Source organism: Molothrus ater, chromosome 10 (assembly GCF_012460135.2).
Source record: "Molothrus ater isolate BHLD 08-10-18 breed brown headed cowbird chromosome 10, BPBGC_Mater_1.1, whole genome shotgun sequence".
Lineage (NCBI taxonomy): Eukaryota > Metazoa > Chordata > Aves > Passeriformes > Icteridae > Molothrus > Molothrus ater.
The window spans coordinates 3,169,084-3,191,052 of record NC_050487.2 but is presented as its reverse complement, the minus strand read 5'-3'; the positions used below and the strand labels follow the sequence as shown (position 1 = coordinate 3,191,052).

Here is a 21,969-nt window from a genome sequence, read left to right as displayed (position 1 = left end):
TTTAATAATATGTATAAATAATAATTTTTTTTAAAATAAACTAAAAACTACAACTTAATAGGGAAATGAAAATAAAATGTAGTAGTATAAAAACCCTGCCAGAGTCAGAGCAGGCCCTGTCCCCTGTGTGCCAGGGGGTGGCACAGCCCCATCCCATGGGGGCTCAGCCCTCCTGCAGTGCCAGCTGTGGCTCTGCTGGAGCAGGGATCCTGCACAAGGGGGGAGTTTTCCTCTGCAGCTCCAGGGCTGCTGGAGATGGGCCTGGGCTCCCTCTGGCCATGCAGGGCAGCAGAAGCTGCTCCTCTGGCAATGCACTGGGCAAAGGCTGCTGTGCTGTGCCAGGCTCACATTGGATCCAGGTAGGAATGCTTGGCTCCTGCCCTGGGCGCAGCATCTCCCCATGGGATGATGGAATTGGATCAGCTCTGCAGGGACACTCAGTGGCCATGGACAGCAGAGATCTCCTGCAGGGAGGAGTGGCTGGGGGAGAGAGAAAGAAAAAACTGCCCCTCCTGGTTTTAACAGATGGTGATAGAATGCACACTTCTGGTTACATCTTGCATTGCAACCTAAGACAAGTGGGTTTCTTTTCTTCTGTTCTCTGTTCCAAAGTCTTCTCAAGAGCAAGAAATTGCCAAAGCCCCAGAGTAGATAAAATATCCAGTAGGGGCTTCAGCTGTACTGTATGCAAACATCTGAGAGCTCAGTACTTGAGCTCTGATGTTAGTGGGGAAAATCCTGCTCCTTCTGCTGGTTGCCTGTTATGCTGATTGAGTGTCTCTCATTTCTGACAGGAGTCCCTTTCAGAGAATACAGAACTCTATAAATGCTCCCTCTGTGTTTCAGAGCTCCTCAACTGAAAGCATTCATGCAGCAGTGCTGGAGCATTTATCACTGTACAGAGTAACCACTGCTTCCCAGTACAAGTTTCCACCTAAGTGGTGCTTCTGGGCCCCCAGCTGGCCAAGCAGCTTCCACAGGTGGTTCTTTAGGATTCAGGAGCTTGTGGAACAACTTAAAGGAATACCAGACACAAATGGTTTTGACTGAAAAGGGTCTGTATGATTGTTTTCTTGAAAGAAAGCATAAAGTAGCTGAAACTTATTCAAGAAGAAGAATTTGGCTCAAAAAAGACACAAGATAAGCATTTTTATAACTTTGGCTAATATCCCAAATTTTTATAGCTTTGGCTAATATCCCAAACGAAAACTATTTGAAAGGGTTTGGTTTTTTTCTGAGTGGCAGGAAGAATGAAGAGTAATATGGTTAAAACCGATTTTCCTTATGCAGTGATATGAAAGGTGAATATTTCATTTGTTTTAAATCAAGTCATCCTGCTGTCATGTTAGAAATCTCAAAGGTTCAGCCTCGTAGAAGGATTTAAAAGCAGCACTTCAACAATAATCGGATTAGAAGGACTTGCATAGCTCCATGGTATAAAGAAGAGATAAAAGAAACCAGAGTTCCAACTTGCCACAAAGCAAGGCAGTGAGTTGTGGGGTGCAGAATCAACCCCTGGTTCTGAGCCCGTGATTTTGAGCATCACCTGGAGCAGGGATGCCTGCAGACTTCAATGGGTACTGGAAAATGGTCAGCAATGACAATTTTGAGGAGTATCTGAAAGCACTGGGTAAGGTTCCCTTCAAATTTCTTGAATGAATAATCAATGCCACCTCTCTTATTCTTTATGTGAATCTATTTTTTCTTGTACAGTCATAAGTCATTTTTGTGAGAAGTATTTTTTTTCAGAAATGCACTTTAAGGATTGCCTTGAGCAAAATTGTTTTGCCTTAAGCAGCCTCTACCTTTTACCATCTTGAAGCTTACATTAACAGACATTAAACTACATAGCTTGAAGAGGTATGTGGTGGATTCTAAACATAAAAAATCTCCTATAATTTGAAAAACAGTAAAATTTTCATATTTAATAAAGATTCAGTGTAGTACTTAATGCAATTTTGTGTGTTTGTATTTAGTGTTGTGTTAGTATCTCTATAGAAATATTAGAGGCCTTATTAACTGTCAAATACAAATGGTATTTTTTATAGATTTCACATAATTGGAAAATTGAAACATTAAGTTATTTAAGTTCTAAGAATTAGGTTACATTCTTTTTCTGGATGGGAAGGCTGGTTTGGCAGATTTGGACATCTATTTATCTTTGTTCATTTCAGCTCTCCCTAGAAGCGACAAGCTTCTTCTTGTGGAAGACTTTCTGGATAAAAATAACTCTTTTTTCTTTTTCAGATGTAAATGTTGCTGTAAGAAAAATAGCAAACTTGCTAAAGCCTGACAAAGAAATCCTTCAGAACGGGGATCATATGATCATTAAAACACTAAGCACTTTTAGAAACTACATCATGGAATTTGATGTAGGAAAGGAGTTTGAGGAGGATTTATCTGGGGTGGATGATCGCAAGTGCATGGTAAGAAGTAGAACTTCAGCAATGGACAAAATGAATATTGATAACCTGAGTCCTTTCACAGAACACATCTTTTAACCATCCTGCTGGCTATTCCTGAAATTATTTCCCTACTTCTCAGTTTGCCAAGAGGTACCTACAGTTTGGAGCATGCCTTTAGATTAGAGGAATGCTAATTTTAATCAGGAGCACAAAGCAATTTTATCAATCAGTGAATAATAACCTCAACGAAGCTGTGCTCATTTATACTGGGATGTTTGTTAGTCAGAAAGACATCTAGGGTCACTTGCAGGACCTCTTTAATGAGTAAGGTTTTACAGTAGAGGAAATCCACTGATTGCAAGGTCAGGCACTGCTCCTGTGTGAGAATGGCCAAGTGCTTAAAGATTGCCTGGGTGTTCTTATTAGAGTACACACTTAATGAGCCCACTGGAACAAATCTTACTGAAATGAATAAGCAAACACTGAGGACTTTGTTTTACAATAGCTCTGTGTTATGAGCTCTTTTTGCTTTTTAATTTAGGGCTGATAAATATCAATTTACAGAGGAAAAACTTGAGAATAGCAAGTTCTCACCTATTAGTTTGGCAGCATGACACTGGCAATATTCTGCAGTTAGGAAGTTGACAAATAAAAGAAAATTATCTCAGAAGAGACTCTAGAGGAGAAATCTCATAAAAGAGAATTAATAGGTTTACATTCTGAGAAAGATAGTGCTATTTAAAAACAATACTTTTCTCTCACACTAAGATTTGCAAATTTGCTTTTGCTCTGATCGTGGCAGGAAAGGGAAAAAATGTGAAAACCAGAGAAAAAGAATGGTTGGCTGTTGAGTGCCTCAGCAAATCCCTCTGTGATCCTTGTTCCAGAGGGTACAAGTTTGATGTGAGTGCAGAATTCAACATTCACAGAAGGGAGGAGCAGCTGCGTTTGTGTTTAGGACAGTGCCCCTGTGGCATCTTGTGATTTTGGTTCCTGGAAAGCTCTTAATTAGGATATTGAGGTCCAGATTCACTGAACAGTTAGGAGCCCAAGAAAAGATTTAAGACTGAGGTGATTAAATTGCCATCAAAGATAGCAATGTTCAAAACATCTGCTCCAAAGGTTTGTGTGTGCACAGAACTGTCCATGTGTAAGCATTATCTGTACTTGAATGCCATTAATTCCCATCTGAAGGAGAACTAAACCATCCTCTGCATGGTGTAAAGAAGTAATATTATATTGTTTTTAACAAACCAAAATTCTCTACCCTGTTTTGCTAAATTGAGTGATAAGGGAAGGATTCAAAATGCTAAACCAGAAAGAAGAAACTAGAGAGTGAGAATTTCAGTCCCTACAACAGCTGATTGATTTGGCATATAGAAGCTAGTTCAGCCTACTTTCAAAGGTTACTCAAACATTTCTCTGTTTACTGTTTAGTGGGAAATGCCTATTCAGCCTTGGAAGCAGAAGGTATCAGCAGCTTCCTGCCTGTTCCAAACAAACAGGCAAAACCCCCAAACAACCAGGGGTAGTCACTGCCTCTGACTGGGTTTTTTTAGGAAGGATTTAGGGATGTAATTCCACAAAACCCCTCAGAGATCTCTCTGTGTGTCTCTGTGTCTCCAGGTGTAGCTGGACAGTCCAGGTCACTGACCACTGGTGCTCCATTTACCTTGTAGGAGCACATCACACTTTATAGTTCAATTTTCTCATTAAATATTTCTGTTCTACACGAGACCTCTGTTTTGTCAATGAAATAACAGTACAAGAAGCTCTCTTGCTGAAGTGACTTCAGTCCAAATCTGATAACCATAATGTCAGGCAAAATTTGCAGTTGTTAAGCAGCAAAATGACTCCAACAGTGCAGAAGGAATCTTGTGAGAGAAGAGTCACGGAGCTTATAAAAGGTACTGGACCACTCCATGTGTGGTGTTACAAAGAAAACCACCATAAAAGCAAATGTTGAATATCATTCTTGGTGTTCCATTTGTTCATGTAGAGCCTGTGGAACTGCATGCCATAAAAGGCTTAATCATTAATAGTCATCCTGTGTGATGGGAAAGGTTGTGAATCAATTATTGTTATTTATATTGTGGACTGAGCAGACCACGGGGCAAGTTTTATCCAAGGAGCTCGATACGTGAGCAGTACAAAGTAACATGGATAAGACAAATTACATATTAAACATTAATCTATACAGCAGAGCAATCATCAGGAGACTAACAAAAATAACCTTAGAATTAATCCTTCCCTCCTAGACATATAGATTGTTTTTTCTTTTAATGAGGAATATATCATCTAGCTAGAGTTAACATATCTGTAAAAATAATATCAGCACAGTGGACAGGTTAGATCCTGTGTGTAATTCACTGAAATTGTGTTCACCTTTCCCTTGTAAAACATATCCCTGAGCCAGTCAGGGCAGAGTGTAACTACACTAATTCCAAATCAATGCTGTCCATGAGCAGGAAATGCTAAAAAGTTTTACTGATACTTATTTTCAATGTTGGAGTTTTGACATCAGGAACTTGACAGTCTTGTGATAGCACAAGGCCTCTCCTCCTTTGCAGTTAGGGTTTTCTTCATTTTTGTAGTTGGTCACTCCTGGGAGCCTGTCTGACCTTTCTTGATCAGAGTTAATTGAGAAGGATAAACCTCAGCAATCTCAGTTTGTCCTTCTGCTGACCCTCAGCCTGGCTTTCTTACATGCACATATTTTGGGTGACTGTTCACTGCAGGGATAGAGGGAACAGCAGCTGGTGACATCAGGTCCTTTAGGATGTTGTTTCTGTTGGGAAGTGAAAATTTGCGACTTTGGAAACACTAAAGCCCTGCAGTTTAGGTAAAGATGCAGTTTCTGTGTTCTGCAAAACCAAAGATGGGGATAGTTGAGCACAGGAGAGATCACAATGACAGCTGGTATCAGTGCTCCTCAGGCTTTCCACCCAGGATTGGATCTCCTGGACAAAAGTTAAATCTATTCACGTGGCAATTTTGTGAAAGAGATCTTTCTGCAACTTCAACCATACTTAACTATGCAGGGTTGTTAAAAACTTGGCAGCTTCAAGTAGAAACGTAAAATGAAAGTTCAGGAGCATCTTTCATTCCTTGCAAATGTTCCAAGGTGTACATTAGATGGTGTAGAAGGAAGTTTAGAACATTAATTTGTGTTACATTTCTTCTCACGTGATGTGAATTGGAGCATGTAGTTAAGCTTCTACTGCTTTGAAGAGTTTGTTCATAGTTTTAATTGGCAACACATTATCAGATGGAGAATGTACAAGGCAGAAATTTAAAGTTAAATGGAGAGCTTTGGCTTTGGTATTTCTCACACTGAGTCTTTGATCCTGCTGTCTTAATTCTCAGTGAAGCTCCAGTCTCATCACGAAATCTCAGTTTTAAAGAGAATTTCTACAATCTCAAATTGTGATTAATTAGCATCTCAGGTGTTGTTCTAAGTATGAAACTTTGTTTCTTGTATATAAACATAACTGTGGAAAAAATTTACTGTGCATGCAAGAGGAAGACCCTGTTGAAAAAATTAATCCAAAACTATCTCTGAAAGTATCTCTCATTTATCAGCAGATAGTTGTGCTTCCCTTTTTCCACTGATAACCAGTGAAGCTGGTGAAACACCTACAGTGTGAAATATAGGAACATAGGAATATAGCACAGAGGAACAAGGCACATAAGCCTTCTGTACCTTCACAGTGTAATTTACTGAGTGTTTAGTAAAGAAATTGTGAAAAAGTTAACTGAAAAACCTTAAAATGCTGAAACCAAGGCTGAAGTTTCACATTGAAGTCTTTGCATCCAATGAATCAAAGGATTGAAAATTGGATAGCTCAGATGCAAAAATCACTTTCTTAAAATTTTTAGTTTTTTAATGATTCTGCAGCTAAAGTCAGAGAAAACTTTTGCCTTATAATTATTCTCTGCTGTTCAGGCATTTGAAAGACTGAATTGCTTTATTTTAGACTGTTAATTAATCTATCTGATGCAGAATTAATCTCTTTTGACAGAAACTAAGGGCAAGTGATGTGTTAAAAAAATCAAGAAAGATCTTATGTTCTAAATATAGAAGAGCAGAATTGGATGGCTGAGGAGAGTTGTGTCATATCTGAGTATTTGTCCAAGCATATGAGAGGTGCTTTGGTAACTCAGAACCTTGTGCTCTCTGATACAGTAATTTTCTTCTTCCATTGAAGCAGGAAATGAAATGACAAAGGCAGGGGACTGGGAAACAGAGAAAACTGCAAGAATGTTAAACTGAATGTGGGAAATAATACACCTTAACCATTTAGTTATCTAAACCTGAATCCCAGTGGGATATAACCATGAATATGTTATCAAGTGGGTGTTTAGGTTTCCTGTATTGGAACTAACAGAACCTGTAGGCCTAGTTAAGACTTGCTGGGGTGGGGTAGGGTGAGGAGGATTTGGGAGCTGTGGAATTCCCACATCAGATTTGGAACACTTCTTACCATGTGAAATGTCAGTGAGTGTTTGAAACAGCCACACCAGGACTGTTCACAGACACCTGAGTGTGCCATGTCCTGCTGAAGGGAGGGAAGATGTTCAAACTGGTCATGGCTCTGTTTTCATTAACAAATGTTCCTAATTGTGACACTGATTCCTCTCAGGTTTGTACTCAAGAAAACTGCAGTGGAGGTATTTGTTCTGGCCATAATTTGAGTTATACCACTGCAAGGTCAGAATAAAGCCCTATTACAAAATCACATGGTTTGTGAAGCTTATTTAACTATTTAGGCAAGTTCCTCTGTTACACAAATGGAATTCACAGCTGTTAATCCAGTTCTGAGCAGGCTTGGGAATTGAGACTTTGCTGCCAGAAAAACAACAACCAACAACCAACATTCCAGTACTTGGAATTACAGGAGGGATCTCCCACAGAGTGAGAAGATTCTAAATAAATAGTGCCTGTCTAGTAAGATGCCAGATCAGCAATATGTCTTTACTTGATCCCTCTGATTTAGCTTAGCTTAGCTGATTTTATTTCTTTACCCTTCCACTGCTGCCCTTTTGGCCTTATAAGTATTTTGTCATATATTTTGGTGGAACAAGCATTATTCTAGAATTACTGTTGCTGGGGCTGGTCTTCTCTCAGATTCAGTGCCTCCTGTCTCTTTGCAGTACTGTAATGTCCCCAGCTCCTCATTGGCATAATCCCTGATATTTTTTGTTTGTTTGTTTTCTTCTGGGGGGGAGGGAGGTGTAATTTAAAAGAGGTAGACTTTGTGATAGTTTTCTGTTGGTATTTCTGGCCCTTTACAAACTGCTCTCAAAAAAAGATGGAGAAAAGTCCTCCAGTCAACCCTCTGAGGCTCCAGAGAGCAGAAGTCCATGCTGGCCCATCTCAGGCTCTGTCAGAATGGACTCTGGTCCCTTCTGTGTGTGCCTCAGTGAGGAGGAGCAGTTTCCTTTCCCCTGCCTTGTCCCACCCTGCTTGCTCCTTGGCCATCAGTCCCTGCCTGGAAGTGATGTGCTCAGCACATTTGCACTGTGATAGCAAATGGAATCTTTGCCCACATAAATGTCACAAACTTCACATTTGGCAAGACTGGATTCCTGTCTAAACCACGAGGCTGATTAGAAGCTTTGGAGTTAGTTATTCACAGAACTGCTGCTAGCACAAGCAAGCTCTGCAGGGAAAGTGGGTTTGGATAGGTTTAGCATTTCAGCTTTTTGTGAACTCTAAAAGCTCTGAGAGCTATGAATGGAGAAAGAGCAATCAGAATCTGCTGAAAAGCTGAAAACCAGACTTAACAAATCCAATTTGGAATGACAAAACATTAGTGTTATGTACAATTGTGTCTTGCCAAAATTACACAGGGGATAAATCAGTTATAGCCATTAATTTAAACAGTAAGTGTCTTAGAATCGATTCTGATCGTTGCACAGAGTGAATTGGATGAGATGGGTTTTACTCTTTTTTTCTGGCATGGGATATACACAAGTTTTCCTATTTTTGTATTACTTGTATACAATTTTCTTTCAGTAAGAAAAGAAACCACCATTTCTAAGAAGTAAACCAGTTTGCACTGTCTAAAGTATTGATTCTCCTCCTCTCCCACATATTGTCAGCTGCATAGCCCAGAGCTTTGCACCTTCACTTTCCTACTCCCTGGAACATCTCTTGATCTCTTGTCTTTGCTTTGCTCTGTTGCTCTTATGAGCAAGGATTCAAAACAAGGAATTGGAACATTTAGGATCTGATCCTATCTGACTACAGCTTACTTTTCATCCAAATGTTTTCAATCCAATCCTAAGCCCCTTTTCTCTCAGTGCTGCCCCTGGAGATGCTGACAGTGACAGAAGCAAAGGACACTTTGCCATGGCTGAGCTGCAGCGTGGCCAAACAGCTTCAGCCTTTGGCCAGCACCAGGATCTGGAGAGAAAGGATTCCAGGAATCCTTCCAGGAATTGTTCTGTCGGCTTTGGTGTTGTTTTCTCAGTAGTTTCTGTTGCTGAACTTCCAGATGCAGATGTGATGAGGCAAAAGGGGTTTCAGGCTGTAGTCCCTGGAGGAGCCTCCTGCACAGAGGCCATAGGGAGTGACCCCGTGGGGGAATTCCCTCTCACTGCTATTGGACTTTGTCTGGGACATCAGCATGAGTTTATTCTATCAATACTTCATTTTTTTCCCCAAAAAAGCTGCTTACAAGAGGTTTTTGTATCACTTTGATACTTAGTACAGATGAAATGGTTTATCTTGAGAAGTTGTTAATCACCTTGCTGGAGATATGGCTGTGTTTGACCAAAAGTTCTAGGATATTTTCTTTGGTGTTATTTACAAGACACAGCTCAAATTGGATTTTTCTGTTTCATCTGACCTAAAAAAAATTACTTTCCATTTTTTAATCCTTCTTAGATCATAATTACAGTTGTAAAATGGGCTGTCATTCTCCCAAGCAGAGACTTACTGGCTGAAGATGGAGCAGGGAGTGTGGTGCATGCCTGGCTTTGCAGTCATTTGGTGCTCCAAATATAGAGAGAGCACTGAGGGAAGCAGGAGAAAAATAGAAGTGATGCTGCTGTGTTTGTGCTAGAGATAGAAATCAATAACATATTTTTGATGAAAGGTGGGAGCTGCAATTCATACTTGTAAAGGCAATGTGTCAAAAATCTATGTAGCATTAACAAAAGATGTTCATGAACTACTTGGATAAAAGTTATTTTCTTCCATTCATCTGTAAAATCCATTCTGCACCCTCAGCTGCAGCCCCTGACCCAGGCAGGCACACAGGAATTGCCAGCAGGGGAATGAGAAATATTGTGCAGAGCCAGCACCAAATGTCTGTGCACTTAGACCTCAATGGGAAATGCAAAGTTCTCTGATCACATGTTTGATGACTGCTTCAGTAAATTACAAAAGTCACTGGATGATTTGCCACTGGAAGCTGAAATTGTGCAACATTTCACTACAGCTGCTGCTGCTAAAGAAAAAGCAGAATATGTAGTCAAGAATTTGCTTAGGGGTTACTAAATATTTCATTTAATAAATCTACCTCGTGTCATAACTGGAAACAGTAACGAGAATACTTTAATTATCATTTCCTCCACCTTTAATATTCAGGAAGATTTAGGCAGTGCTATGCATATGAATTTAAAACTTCATAACACAAAGAGATTAAATCACTAACAAAAGTATGTGGATGCCTAAGTAATAAAAGGAGAATATCAAAGTACACAAAAAGTGAAACACTACAGAAACCATAAAATTAAAGAAAATTTGAACATTTTTTGTGTTCTCAGGCTTCAGGGGCTTTTCTACTCCCCAGAAGAGCTCCATTCTCTAGTATTACACCTCAAGAACAAAGTGTATATAATCTGAAAAATGTGCAGTGTTGGTGGTTGGATTTTTTGGGAAGAGTTAAATTGAGGCAAGACTCCCAGGTTTTTACCTCACTCCATCCCCTTTCCTGGCATTCCTTTAGTATTACTGATAGAACTGCTGACTAATTGCACCCATCACCATTCTCTGTTGAATTTTCCTACAGAATTACATGCACATGGCTCAGGAAGTGTTCATCTTAGGGCTAAGTATGAGCAGGTGGAAAGCAAGCAAGAGTCAAGCTTGCTTATGGTGAACTAGATGATGCACTCACTATGTAGTTGAAAGGAATAAACAGTGACTGCCATTTATTATTATATCAAGTAGTACAAGGTGCTCGAGAAGGCAGAGTTCAGTTTTAGAGAAATGCTCCATTTCCAGCTGGTTAATTCTGTCACTGAAAGCTCTGCAGTGTCCCCTGGGTTTGCTCCCCTCCTGTGGAGCAGGATGAGGAGCAGGAGCTGAGTGCCTGGGCTGCCCTGGCCCCCACCCTGGGCAGGATTTTCAGTCCTTCTGGGCAGGTGGCAGCAGCTCTGTAACCAGGCAGCCCTTGGGTAATGCTATTACCAAAATGGGGGCAAACAAGGTTCCTTACAAAGGCACACTTTGCTAGGAAAAGCAGCTTTACAGAAGAGGTAAAGTGTTTGTTTCTCTTGGGAGCATGTGCCAGGAAGAGCCAGAGGGTCACACAGAGCTACCTTAGCACTCTGCAAGCTCCTGATTATACCATGGCAAGGTCCTGAAACAATCCTCAAAAATAAATCCTTGCAAGAGAGATCATAGGTACAACATTTGCCCTACAGTACTTCTGGAGTATTGTTTTTATGTTCTGATTCTGATATTTGGGAATGTTGTAAAGCAAGTGTTGCTCAGGTTTGGGTGCTGTAGAGGGTGGGATGTTGGCAGCAGCCAGTGCACAGGAACAGCCAGAGCAATTCAGCCTCAGCTAACACTCACTGTGTGTCTCAGTAGAGGCATTTGAGGTGGCAGGATGTGTTTTAATCTGAGTTAAAAGAGAATTTTATATTTTGTGTATTAGTTTAATAAAAGAGACATTGATACATTACAGTTTGACCTAAAGAAAGGATACAGATGCCACTGATTAAAGTGGTTGTTCCTGCTAGCAAAGAAAATGACATTATGTTCTCTTGCAATGTATTCTACCCTTTATAACCTTCAGAGCAAAACAGCTACATACAGAAATCAGGAATTGTGTGGTTTACTCATCCCTCAGTATTTTATATTTCTCAAAGGGAAGGCAGAGGATACCTGAGAATATTGTCTGATAAGACAGCTTGGGTAATGTCTGTGGGTTTAGACTCTTCGTGGTTATCACCAAATTGCAAAAAGCAATTTCTAATCTTGACTGGAAAAACAAAAAAAAAAATCCTGAGGAAAAAAGTGTGTTGTTTTCTGAGATGAAACAATTTCAGTCACCCTTGGAGGCTAAAAGTTAACATTTCCTTGTGCTGCTACAAATATTTCTCTATTTCCCCATTTCCCCCAAGTGTACTAAATCAGTGTAACACTCTCAACTGACTTTGAACATTAGGACCAATAAAGTTGGATCCTACTTTATCAGGGTGTTTTGCCTCTGAATTCACATCTAAACCCACCAAATTTAACTATTAAGCTAGAATAAAGATAAAACTAATACTCAATGGATATAAATAAGTGGAGTTACTGAGCAAAGTTCCACATACAAATGCTTCATTCCACAGTATCCCTCACATCTACAACTCACCATTCATTGTTACATTCGTTTTTTAGAATCAGACATTTGTAGCTATGTTAACTTATAAATTAAACATTATTCACTTTGACTCCTATTATTTGTTATCTTCTATCCCTTCAGTGGATGTGTGCAGATTCAGACATGGGAGAGGATTTAGGTTATGGTGACCACAATAACTACAGTTTTACCCAAATATGTTGTTCCTTCCTGCATTAGCATTTTTTGCATTAAAAGGATATGGTTTCATAGAATGTTATCTACTGCTTGGTTTAAAGATATCACTTTACAAAAGAGAACAGAAGCATTTGTGAATGCATTTTCTAAATGAGAGAGATTTTTAGCAAGGACACGTGAGCCCCCATGTTTCTCAGAGCCCCCATGTGGTGCAGACAGACTGAAGGGGTCAATCCCATTGCCTTGCCCGTGATGATCTGTCCTGGCACTCTGGAGTGATTCATTTTCCATGCTGCTTTAGTCTGAAGCTTCCCAGGGGAGGAGGCTGCTGCCTGCACTCATTCAAAGACTGTGCCTGTCATGGGTGTCATTTAAGAATTAATTGTTTGTGACATACATAGATTAAATAAATAGGACTGGATAGATTTTGAGCGTTGAACTGGGCTTAATTACCAGAAGGAAGAATGCAGGCTGACTTTTTCTCTTAGGAACTACACAGGATGGATGCAGGAAGTGTCCTTTAATGACAGATCAAAATTCTTCATCTCTCCATATCTGACTGCTCAAGCCAGTAGTGGCTGAAGCCTTTTACAAGGCAGACATCAATTCCCTGTTTAGTCCTCAGAGTGCCTTCAAAGAAGCTGATTTACAGGCCATGTGCTAATATTAATGTTAAACTATCCTCATGGAGCACAAACTGTCACCACTCCTCCCTCTGTAAATGTTTTACAGAGCATTGCTTCTCTTTGTCTCAGGGAGATGGGAAAGGCAAATTGTCAGTAAATGCTGACCAGAGGAACAGGCTGCACTATCATACACTGAAGGAATTTTATAAATCAGCTTTTCCTGAGCCCCCAGGACAGCACCAATATTCACACAGTATTGGTGCATTGATTATTGCAGTATTGATTATTATTGCAGTATTGATTATTATTGCAGTATTGATTACTGCACCTGACTCTTGACTTTGCCAGTCCTGGCTCGAGAAGTCCCCCAGCCTTTTTTCTGCAGGATGCTGCAAAGTTCCCAACTTGCTGGCACTTCCAAACCACTCTGCTGGGGCAAGGAAGGCAGATTGAGAATGAGGAAGAGCCAGCTCAGTGTTCAAAAGCTTTGTTCATCCACAGGCAATGGGAATTGTTCTCAGGTAGAGCAGCTGGGGAATCATTCTTAGGGTGGAAAAATCCAGGCTGGATCTTAACTTTTCAGCTCCTTTTGCACATACAGTGTTAGGCTGAAGGGCCCTTCTGCTGCTGCATTTTTCAGCAGGGAGAGAGGAGTGTGTTTTACAGAATGGTTTTGATGGTATTTTTTCTTGCTTTATCTCATCCTTCCAGTTCATGGCAGGCAGTTGGGCAGCAACTTTCTATTCAAGCTCATTTCTTAGGTGATTATCCTAAGTGGTACAACACTATCCCATCATTCTTTTCATGAGATATACTTTCATCATTAGAGATAAGTTTTGCTTCACAGAAACTAATCATAATATCAGAGAATATCACAGTAATCCCAAACATGTCTGTTTTGTCAGACCACTGTGTCTTGGGATGGAGATAAGCTGCTCTGTGTGCAGAATGGAGAGAAGGAGGGCCGTGGTTGGACCCAGTGGATTGAAGGAGATGAAATGCACCTGGTAAGATCATGCAAGAGGTTTGGAATGCCCCTCCCTTCACATGGATAGATACAACACAGCAGGGAATGGGCTGTGTCATTTTGGCTTACTTGGACATGACTGGGTATTGGTGCAGCATTTGAATTGTTTCTAAAGCAACAATTTCATTTGGAGCCATTATGTTTTTCTGTGCCTTTCAAAGCGTGACCACTTTGAATGCTCTTTCTGTGCTCAGTGTCTGTCCAGACTCACCAGGCTGAAATGTGCACAGGAGGAAGACATTTACCAGAATGTCCCTCACAGTCTGTAAAATGCTCAGTGTGGGAGCTGTGAGCACCCAAAAGCAAGGGAAAAATACACAATTGTTCTTTTAAAATAATTACAGGCCACACTACATTATAGCCTAGAGAACTGAAATGGCAATTAAGCTTTTGAAATTGATGGTTTTTTCAGATAGTCATTTTTATCCTTCTAAATTAACAGGACTTGAAAGAAGATGCCTGTTCTTTTGTCCTATAACTCTTTATAGCATCCTCACTCTGTCATCAGTGTGAGTAAAAGGCAGTGTTCCTGCTGGGATAATAAACTCCAACCTCCATTTCTCCTCCCTGTGCAGTGCTATTAGCATTCAGCAATCTAAATGGATGCATTCTAAATGTTCAAATCAGTAGCAGAGTTATCAAATCCTTGCAGAAGCACCTCAAGCCCCTTATTAGTAAACATAATTTTGAGGAGGTATTGGTGGTTCCAGAATGCAGCTGAGGAGAGGAATGGGCATGACAGATCTCCCCACCTGGCCTTGGTGCAGCACAGGCAGGAGAAGGTTGCTGTGTGAGTGAGGACTTCACAGCTGAGGCTCAGAAACATGATCATGTACATGAAATCAATTGTCCAGTACATTGGCAATTTTAGCAAAAGTCTTGGTTTAAGAAATACTGTCAAATGTCACAACTGTGTACAATATGCTGTCCTGTGGGCAAAATAAAACCAAATATTTTTCTGCTTTAATTAATTTTTAGGAAAGAAACGTCCACATCAAACTAGGTCAAGATGACAATTCACTGTAAATAAAGCCTGCTATGTTGGTTCATCAAAACTAGGTTCTGCAATATGTTTTTCGTCTAATTGGGATTCCACAGCACCCAGTAAACCTGGCTGGGCACTCCATGTTAACCTGTGGGAGCAGGGCACCAGAAAAAATTCAACATGCCTGGATTTTGGCAGCTGCAATAGTGCCTGCAGAATCAGCCAATTCAGTATTCTCCTTCCAGGGGAGAAGTGAAGTGTTCCCTCCTCACCTGGAGGAGGGGAGGCAGCAGTAAATGAGATGCCCAAATTTCCTGTGCAGGCTCACTCCCTCCAAGAAGGCCCTGTCAGTATTTCCACACTGAAACAGGAAAGCCTTATCAATATGATTGCCTGGCAAAAGATTTTGAGAATATGGAAACTATAAGCAAGATTGAAATGAAAGCAAGCTTTGAGATCCTTTAGTCACTGAGCAACTGGAAAACAATGGCATGGCTGGCTGAAGGTGATCCCCTTTTGATGGAACAACACCCTCTGCTTGCAGACAGCTCCAAGGCTCAGAGCAGACCCTGCCAGCTTGGCAGAAGGGGCCCAAAGACGAGTTTTTAGGGTTTAAAATGTAGCACAGTATGGGAATGTAATGATTCTTATAGGCTGTATGTAAATGCTATAGGATTTGTATCTTGTGCTAGATTGGTTAGTGAGAATCAGAATATTCAACACAGAAGAAGATTTATTGCATTGTAATGGGAACTTTGCTCTCTTGCTTCTTGCCATTTACTCTCTTAGCTCTTGCCTTTTACTCTCTTACCCCTTTTTCTCTCTTTCCCTCTCACCCTCTCTCCCCTCTCTTCTCTCAGTCCTGCTCTGAGCTGTGCCTGGCAGCTCCCAGCAGGGCCCTGCACCCAGGCCCTTTGCAATGAACCCCAGGTTCCTGCCCTGGCTGCAGAGATCTCTGCTCTCTGTCCATCCCCACCCACACTGTTCCCTCCCAGCTGCAGGCAGGCAGGCAGGGCCATGGCAGCTGCACAGCCCTGGGACAGCTCCAGCAGCTCTGCTGGGACAGCCCAGCTCCCATCCAGTGCCTGCCCCAATTCAGCTCACACTGGCTGCCCTCAGCCCTGCACACAGAAACCATGGCTCACATTGCTCTTGGATTTCTCTGCCTCTGCTAGCTCCCAGGCATTATCTCCTCCCATCTTCTGTCTCCAAGAGCAGTTCCTTCAGCCCTGGTTTCTGTTCTCCTTATTCTGATTCCTGCCCTGGCCATACAGCCTGGCCCTGGCCCTCCATGCCCAGAGCACTTTCTGGACTTGTCCTTGTCTGGAGGTTGATTTTAGAAGGCAGAAACTCAGATTCTGTTGCTCAAATACTTGTGTCTAGTGCCAGTTTATGTAGCTCAGGGTAGCCTGACTGCTCTGATGCTGCTTTTCAGAAGGCTGGGAGGAATTCTGGATTATACCTGCCAGCTCATGCATTCACTCACTGGCACTTGGAAAATTTACCACAATCTGTCTCCCATGTGTGCAGAAGTCACTCCAAAATTAATTCATGCAAAAGAAGTAACCAAGTATTTTAGAGCCCACTCCTCAATCTTTCAATTTTCTCACTTCTGATATTTCATGGATTTCAAAAGATGTCCTCTATTTCTCTAATCCTTGTTAATGCAGCTCTCTCCATCAAAAGTACAGTAGAGTCCCTTCTAGTATCTTATTTTTGACCAGCTAAGATTACTGGGTCCTGTCCTTTTGAGAGAGCTTTAATACAATGAGCAGTTACCTTTAAAGAATGGATACTTCAATACCTTTATGATCCTATTGAACTTTACACAATGAGCCAAGTGTTAATTTATTCTTTTCACAGTTCTGCAGAAAGCAGGACCACATCCTTCAGTAGTTTATCGCTTCCTATTCCCTTATTTCATTCTGTGGTCTGTACTTTGTAGTTCTTTTTTGGATTTTATTTTATGTGAGTGACTTATTTGACCATTCCCCATTTCCTTTTGAGTTTTATTGCCCTTTTCTATTGTATTGATTGCTTCTGCTCCATAGTTTTTGTCACTGTCAGCAAATCTCTCAGCCCTTATTGCACATTCCTTCTTCTGGGTTACCTCTGCAGGAGTGAAGAGAACAGGTCCCAGCCAAAGTCACTGCATCAGTCTCTTGTTCCACCAAGCCAGCATGAAGAACTTTCTCTTACTGGGGTTGAGCAACATATGTTGTAGCCCCACATTTCCCTTCACAGAGAAAAGCAAGGCACAATTCTCCCCAAGAATATTGCTGGGTTTCACATTCTCTGAACATCAGAGAAAGAAAACACAATTCTTATCATTTGCTGTGCCTGTGTTTGTGCCACAGCAGAATGCAATATGGAGATTGTTTACCCACAGTGATGGTTTTGTTCCCTTGGCCTGTCAGGCCCAGGTGTGTGTGTGTGTGTGTGTCAGGACTGTTGGGTGACAGTCACCAGATTCTGGGCAGTTCTGTGCAGTTGAGTGCTTGGCAGATTCAGTTTAGATGTCTAGAATAATACAGTAGAATAAAGTAATTAATTAGCCTTCTGATATCCATGGAGTCAGATGCATCATTCTCTCCCCTTCTTTGGGGTTCCCAGAGCAGCCATAATATGTCAATTAAGATTATTGACCTAGTTCAAGGGTTTTTTTAAGTCATTTAATCAAAGTCCCCCCTAAGAAATATGCATAACTTCATCAAAATATTCTGGGAGCTTTATTAAAAGTCTCATCTTGAGCTGGAAAGTGTATCCCTTCTGCTGGGTCATGCATCAGCACTGTCTTTATGTCCCTTAAGAGCTTCCACACTGGTTTTCCTTGCACCTGAACCTTGCCCCAGGCACACACCTGTGTGCACTCCCCAGGTGGAACCTGAGGAGTTTCAGGAATGGGGATGGGTGAGCAGGAAACAGCAGCAGCAGCCTCAAAACCCCAGCCCAGGATGGGAACTGTGCCCCTGCCCATGCCCAGCTCACAGAGAGGCAGAGATCACAGGGAGGGCTCCCAAAGCTCCTGTGGCACTCAGAATCACCTTTTTGCATCCAGGGTGCTCAGGCTCAGGCAAACCCTCTGTGCTCTGCTGGTGGACAGGCCTGGAGCAAATCTTGTGTGCAGTCCCCTGCCTGTGGTAGCCAGAGCTCTGTGTTCTGAGGTGACCCTGATTTCTGACTGTGCAGCCTTCAGCCACCAGCTGTCACCACAGAGACTCAGAGGCAAATCCATCCCCACTGCTCTATGTCCCCAAACCAGAGAATGCCCCTCCCAAAGGCCCAAAGCAGTTCCATATTATTCGCTGCAAATCAAGAATGATGCACCAGGAATGTATTTGGCCCTTTAAGATCTGAGATCCCAAAATAACCTCCCTTGCTCCACCTTTTAGCAGAAACCAAACCCAAACCAGATGTTTTCTTTCAGGATGAAAAATAGGCTAAAATATGTACGAGCCTCCCAATTTAATTTAATTAAAACAATCTATTCAAATTCAGCTGGATGTACACATGAATCCATAATGTTTGTGTTCTAAGTTAAAATTGTGGTTTTCTAATTGTGGTTTCTATTTTCTCTTCCTAGGAAATAAGAGTGTGTGGAGTCACATGTAAGCAGGTCTTTAAGAAGGTGCAGTGAGCTTCTGCTGCTACAGGAGTGAAGAAGAACAGAATTTACTGACTTGCCAGCAACTCTCCAAATGTTAGCACTGAGCATCCTCAGCAACCAGAGCACAGAAATGAAGATCACATTAGAGCCATATAGTTGGAATAAAATATTTTTAGGAAATTGAAAAAAAAATTACTGCAAATAAAGCTATTTTTAGAAATGCCAATTAAAGATACTAAACTCTGTAAATGTGTGCATACCATAATTCTTGACTCTGCCAAAAAAAGGACTGTTAGGTATAAAACAAAATGCTGGAGGTTTAGAGCTTGTAAGTTATTTTTTTACTCTCAGTGGATATCAGCCTTTCAGAGCCTCAGCCTTGTTAAATGGTGGACTGCAGTTTTAAGGAAGCAAATGAGAGCTGTAGGATGCAGCTTGAACTTAAATCCTGAATTTACTGAAGTCAGTAAGAATTAGCTCTGGTGAAATAGATCTATACTGGAAGTGTTCCCTCAAAAAATAAAAATCTGATTTCTCAAAGCTAGTAAATTCATGGATCAAGATTTTGGAAAGAACAATGCTTACAAAAGCATGGCTAAGGGGCAATGCTTTTCCAAATGCTTTAACCAATATCTGCCCATGCATTTTTTTAATTGTTGTTGTTCTGGAGACACTGAGAGTAAGGTCACAGCTAGAAACTGTCTGTAGCTGTACACACAGCACACAGAAGATGAGACCAGCATTGCTTTGTGCAGTATCATTTTATGCCCATCATAGTCCCAATGTTCTCGTGCAGACTGAGAGCCTTGGCCTGGCAGATGAAATCAGAACACTGATTAAACCTTAGTGAGAGGAATAACACTGCCAGGCTTTCAGTCCATCAACACACTGGGTACAGTGAGCACCACCAGCTCACATCAAATTCTAAAAGGTTTAAATTCACAAGGTTTAGCAGGTAACCTGGAATTCCAGGTGTCTCCTGTCACAGCTGCTATCAGCCATTTTCAGGGACTCAGCCAGTGGGGAAATCACCACAGCAGAGCCTGCTCTGCACTGGGACCATCCCTTCCCTGCTGCTCTGAACTGGGACCATCCCTTTCCATGTTCTGCACTGGGACCATCCCTCTCCTGCTCTGCACTGGGACCATCCCTTCCCTGTTCTGAACTGGGACCATCCCTCTCCTGCTCTGCACTGGGACCATCCCTTCCCTGTTCTGAACTGGGACCATCCCTTCCCTGCTGCTCTGAACTGGGACCATCCCTTTCCTGCTCTGCACTGGGACCATCCCTTTCCTGCTCTGCACTGGGACCATCCCTTTCCTGCTCTGCACTGGGACCGTCCTTTCCCTGTTCTGCACTGGGACCATCCCTCTCCTGCTCTGCACTGGGACCATCCCTTTCCCTGCTGCTCTGAACTGGGACCATCCCTCTCCTGTTCTGAACTGGGACCATCCCTTTCCCTGTTCTGAACTGGGACCATCCCTTCCCTGCTGCTCTGAACTGGGACCATCCCTTTCCCTGTTCTGAACTGGGACCATCCCTTTCCCTGTTCTGCACTGGGACCATCCCTTTCCCTGCTCTGCACTGGGACCATCCCTTTCCCTGCTCTGAACTGGGACCATCCTTTCCCTGTTCTGAACTGGGACCATCCCTTTCCATGCTCTGAACTGGGACCATCCCTTTCCCTGCTCTGCACTGGGACCATCCCTTCCCTGTTCTGCACTGGGACCATCCCTTTCCCTGCTCTGCACTGGGACCGTCCCTTTCCCTGCTGCTCTGAACTAGGACCATCCCTTTCCCTGCTCTGCTCTTGGACCATCCCTCTCCCTGCTCTGCTGCAGCTCCTCTGCTCAGCCCTGCTTTTGCCTTCCCCAGGGGCTCAGTGCTGACTGGGACAGTTCAGGCCTGTAAATGGAACAAATGCTGCCATCCTCTCTAACCAGAGCCTGTTTTAAAACAGGCACTGTTATTAATCCTGCTTTGGGAAGCTGGGAGCCTGGTCTGACATGGAATCCTAGACTGACAAATGGCCAGGGATGGAAGAGCCCTCAGAGATCCAAGCTGCCTGCCATGGGCAGGGACACTGCATGGAGAAAAGGAGGTTCAGAAACAGCCATTGGAGACTCTCAAGTTAGCACAGCAGGGATGGCAAACTTTCTGAACTCTGTTATTTCATTGGTGTAGCACTAGATGTGCTGTAATGGACATCTAATTCCATTTTATAAAGTTTTGGGGTTTGCTTTACTTCAGAAAGTACCCAGAAGACATTACCCATGAAGACTTCAGCACCCCCATGTGATAAACAGGTCAATAATACTCCCTGTCCATGTAAATTCTTGTGCCACTCAGAATTGCAGACATGCAATCAAATTATTTATTTAAGTTCCCCTGTAATTATTTTTTCTTGGTAATGCTTATGGCTAAGGAGGGAAATATACTTGAGTCTGATCACCAGGTCCATGCAGAAGCTGCTTTTCTCTCCTGGAAGAGTGTGTTAGCCAGCCAGCTGTGTGTCCATAGCTAAATGGATATCCCAACAGACAGACAGACAGACAGACAGACAGACCACCAGCTCATGGGGATTGAGTTTTCTTCTACTTGGAATGGGGCAGATCAAAACTGGTTACAATTAAATAAAGTAGAAAGGTTCTAAGAGAGGGAAAGGATCAGAAACCTGTGGATCTTGGGCTAAAATGCTGCTCTGCTGAAGGGAAATTGCAACTCCTTGCCTATTTAAAATGCTATTTATCATCTTACACAAGGCTGAGGATATCCCAGTTGCCAAATTTCAGCACATCAGTCAGTTGTTTTTCTTGGAAGATTATTGGACACAGAAACTTTTTTCCTTAAAGTTTCTAATTTTTGATTTCATAATCATGGACACCCTCCAAGCACCTTTCCACTCTTCAGCCCCAAGGAGAGCAAGAGAATAAACAAGTAACTGTATTGTAATAAAGTGATGGCTCACACCTCCATCCCCAGATCAACTTGGCAGGATTTTTTTTAATGCTCAGCACTTACAAAGACCTTTTTGGAAATGTAGTTTTCCTTCAACAGAACTTGGCAGTTCATAACCCTTAATTCACCAGCTGTCTTCTAATTTTTGCCTGCAGTTCTCTCCAGTCTTGTGTAACATTCACAAACTCTTTTTGCAGAAGGTTGTAAGTGGATCAATTAACATCTAGCTAAGTAAATCCAATTGTTAAAAGCTATTATTATTGCAGTCAAACAGACAGCTTTTCCCCTTTGGGTCATTTGGTACAAGGGCAAATTTAGCACCATACTAATAACTAATGGCTTATCAAGCAGAAGCAATGTAACCTGCTGCTAATTATGGAGGAAAGGCAAGCCCAAAAAGCACTTCCACAGCTCATGGATGGAAAATACAGAAACTTCAGAAATGTTTAACTTTCAGTAGATTCTCTTCAAATAATCTCAATTGCTTGTCATTATAATTGTAACCTCTTCTCTCACTGCAGCAACCCTTTCCCTTGGAAAAGGAAATGATGTTCATCCATTGCTTCCACGACAATGCTTTCCAATTAATGTGTGTAA

At 41.9% G+C, this 21,969-nt stretch overlaps 1 protein-coding gene across 1 annotated transcript; it reads left to right on the top strand.

Moving 5' to 3' along the window:
- Positions 1–267: 267 nt before the first annotated feature.
- Positions 268–18,570, top strand: RBP1 (retinol binding protein 1). Its single transcript, XM_036388368.2, has 4 exons — positions 268–1,630; positions 2,248–2,426; positions 13,701–13,802; positions 18,391–18,570. The coding sequence occupies exons 1-4, from the start codon at positions 1,558–1,560 to the stop codon at positions 18,442–18,444; spliced, it is 408 nt and encodes a 135-aa protein (XP_036244261.1). The 5' UTR covers positions 268–1,557; the 3' UTR covers positions 18,445–18,570.
- Positions 18,571–21,969: the final 3,399 nt, after the last annotated feature.

Coding starts and splice junctions, on each gene's coding strand:
- RBP1 (XM_036388368.2), top strand. CDS start 1,558: ATGCCTGCAGACTTCAATGGGTACTGGAAAATGGTCAGCAATGACAAT. Junction 1,631..2,247: donor GGAGTATCTGAAAGCACTGG/GTAAGGTTCCCT, acceptor TTTCTTTTTCAG/ATGTAAATGTTGCTGTAAGA. Junction 2,427..13,700: donor TGGATGATCGCAAGTGCATG/GTAAGAAGTAGA, acceptor CTGTTTTGTCAG/ACCACTGTGTCTTGGGATGG.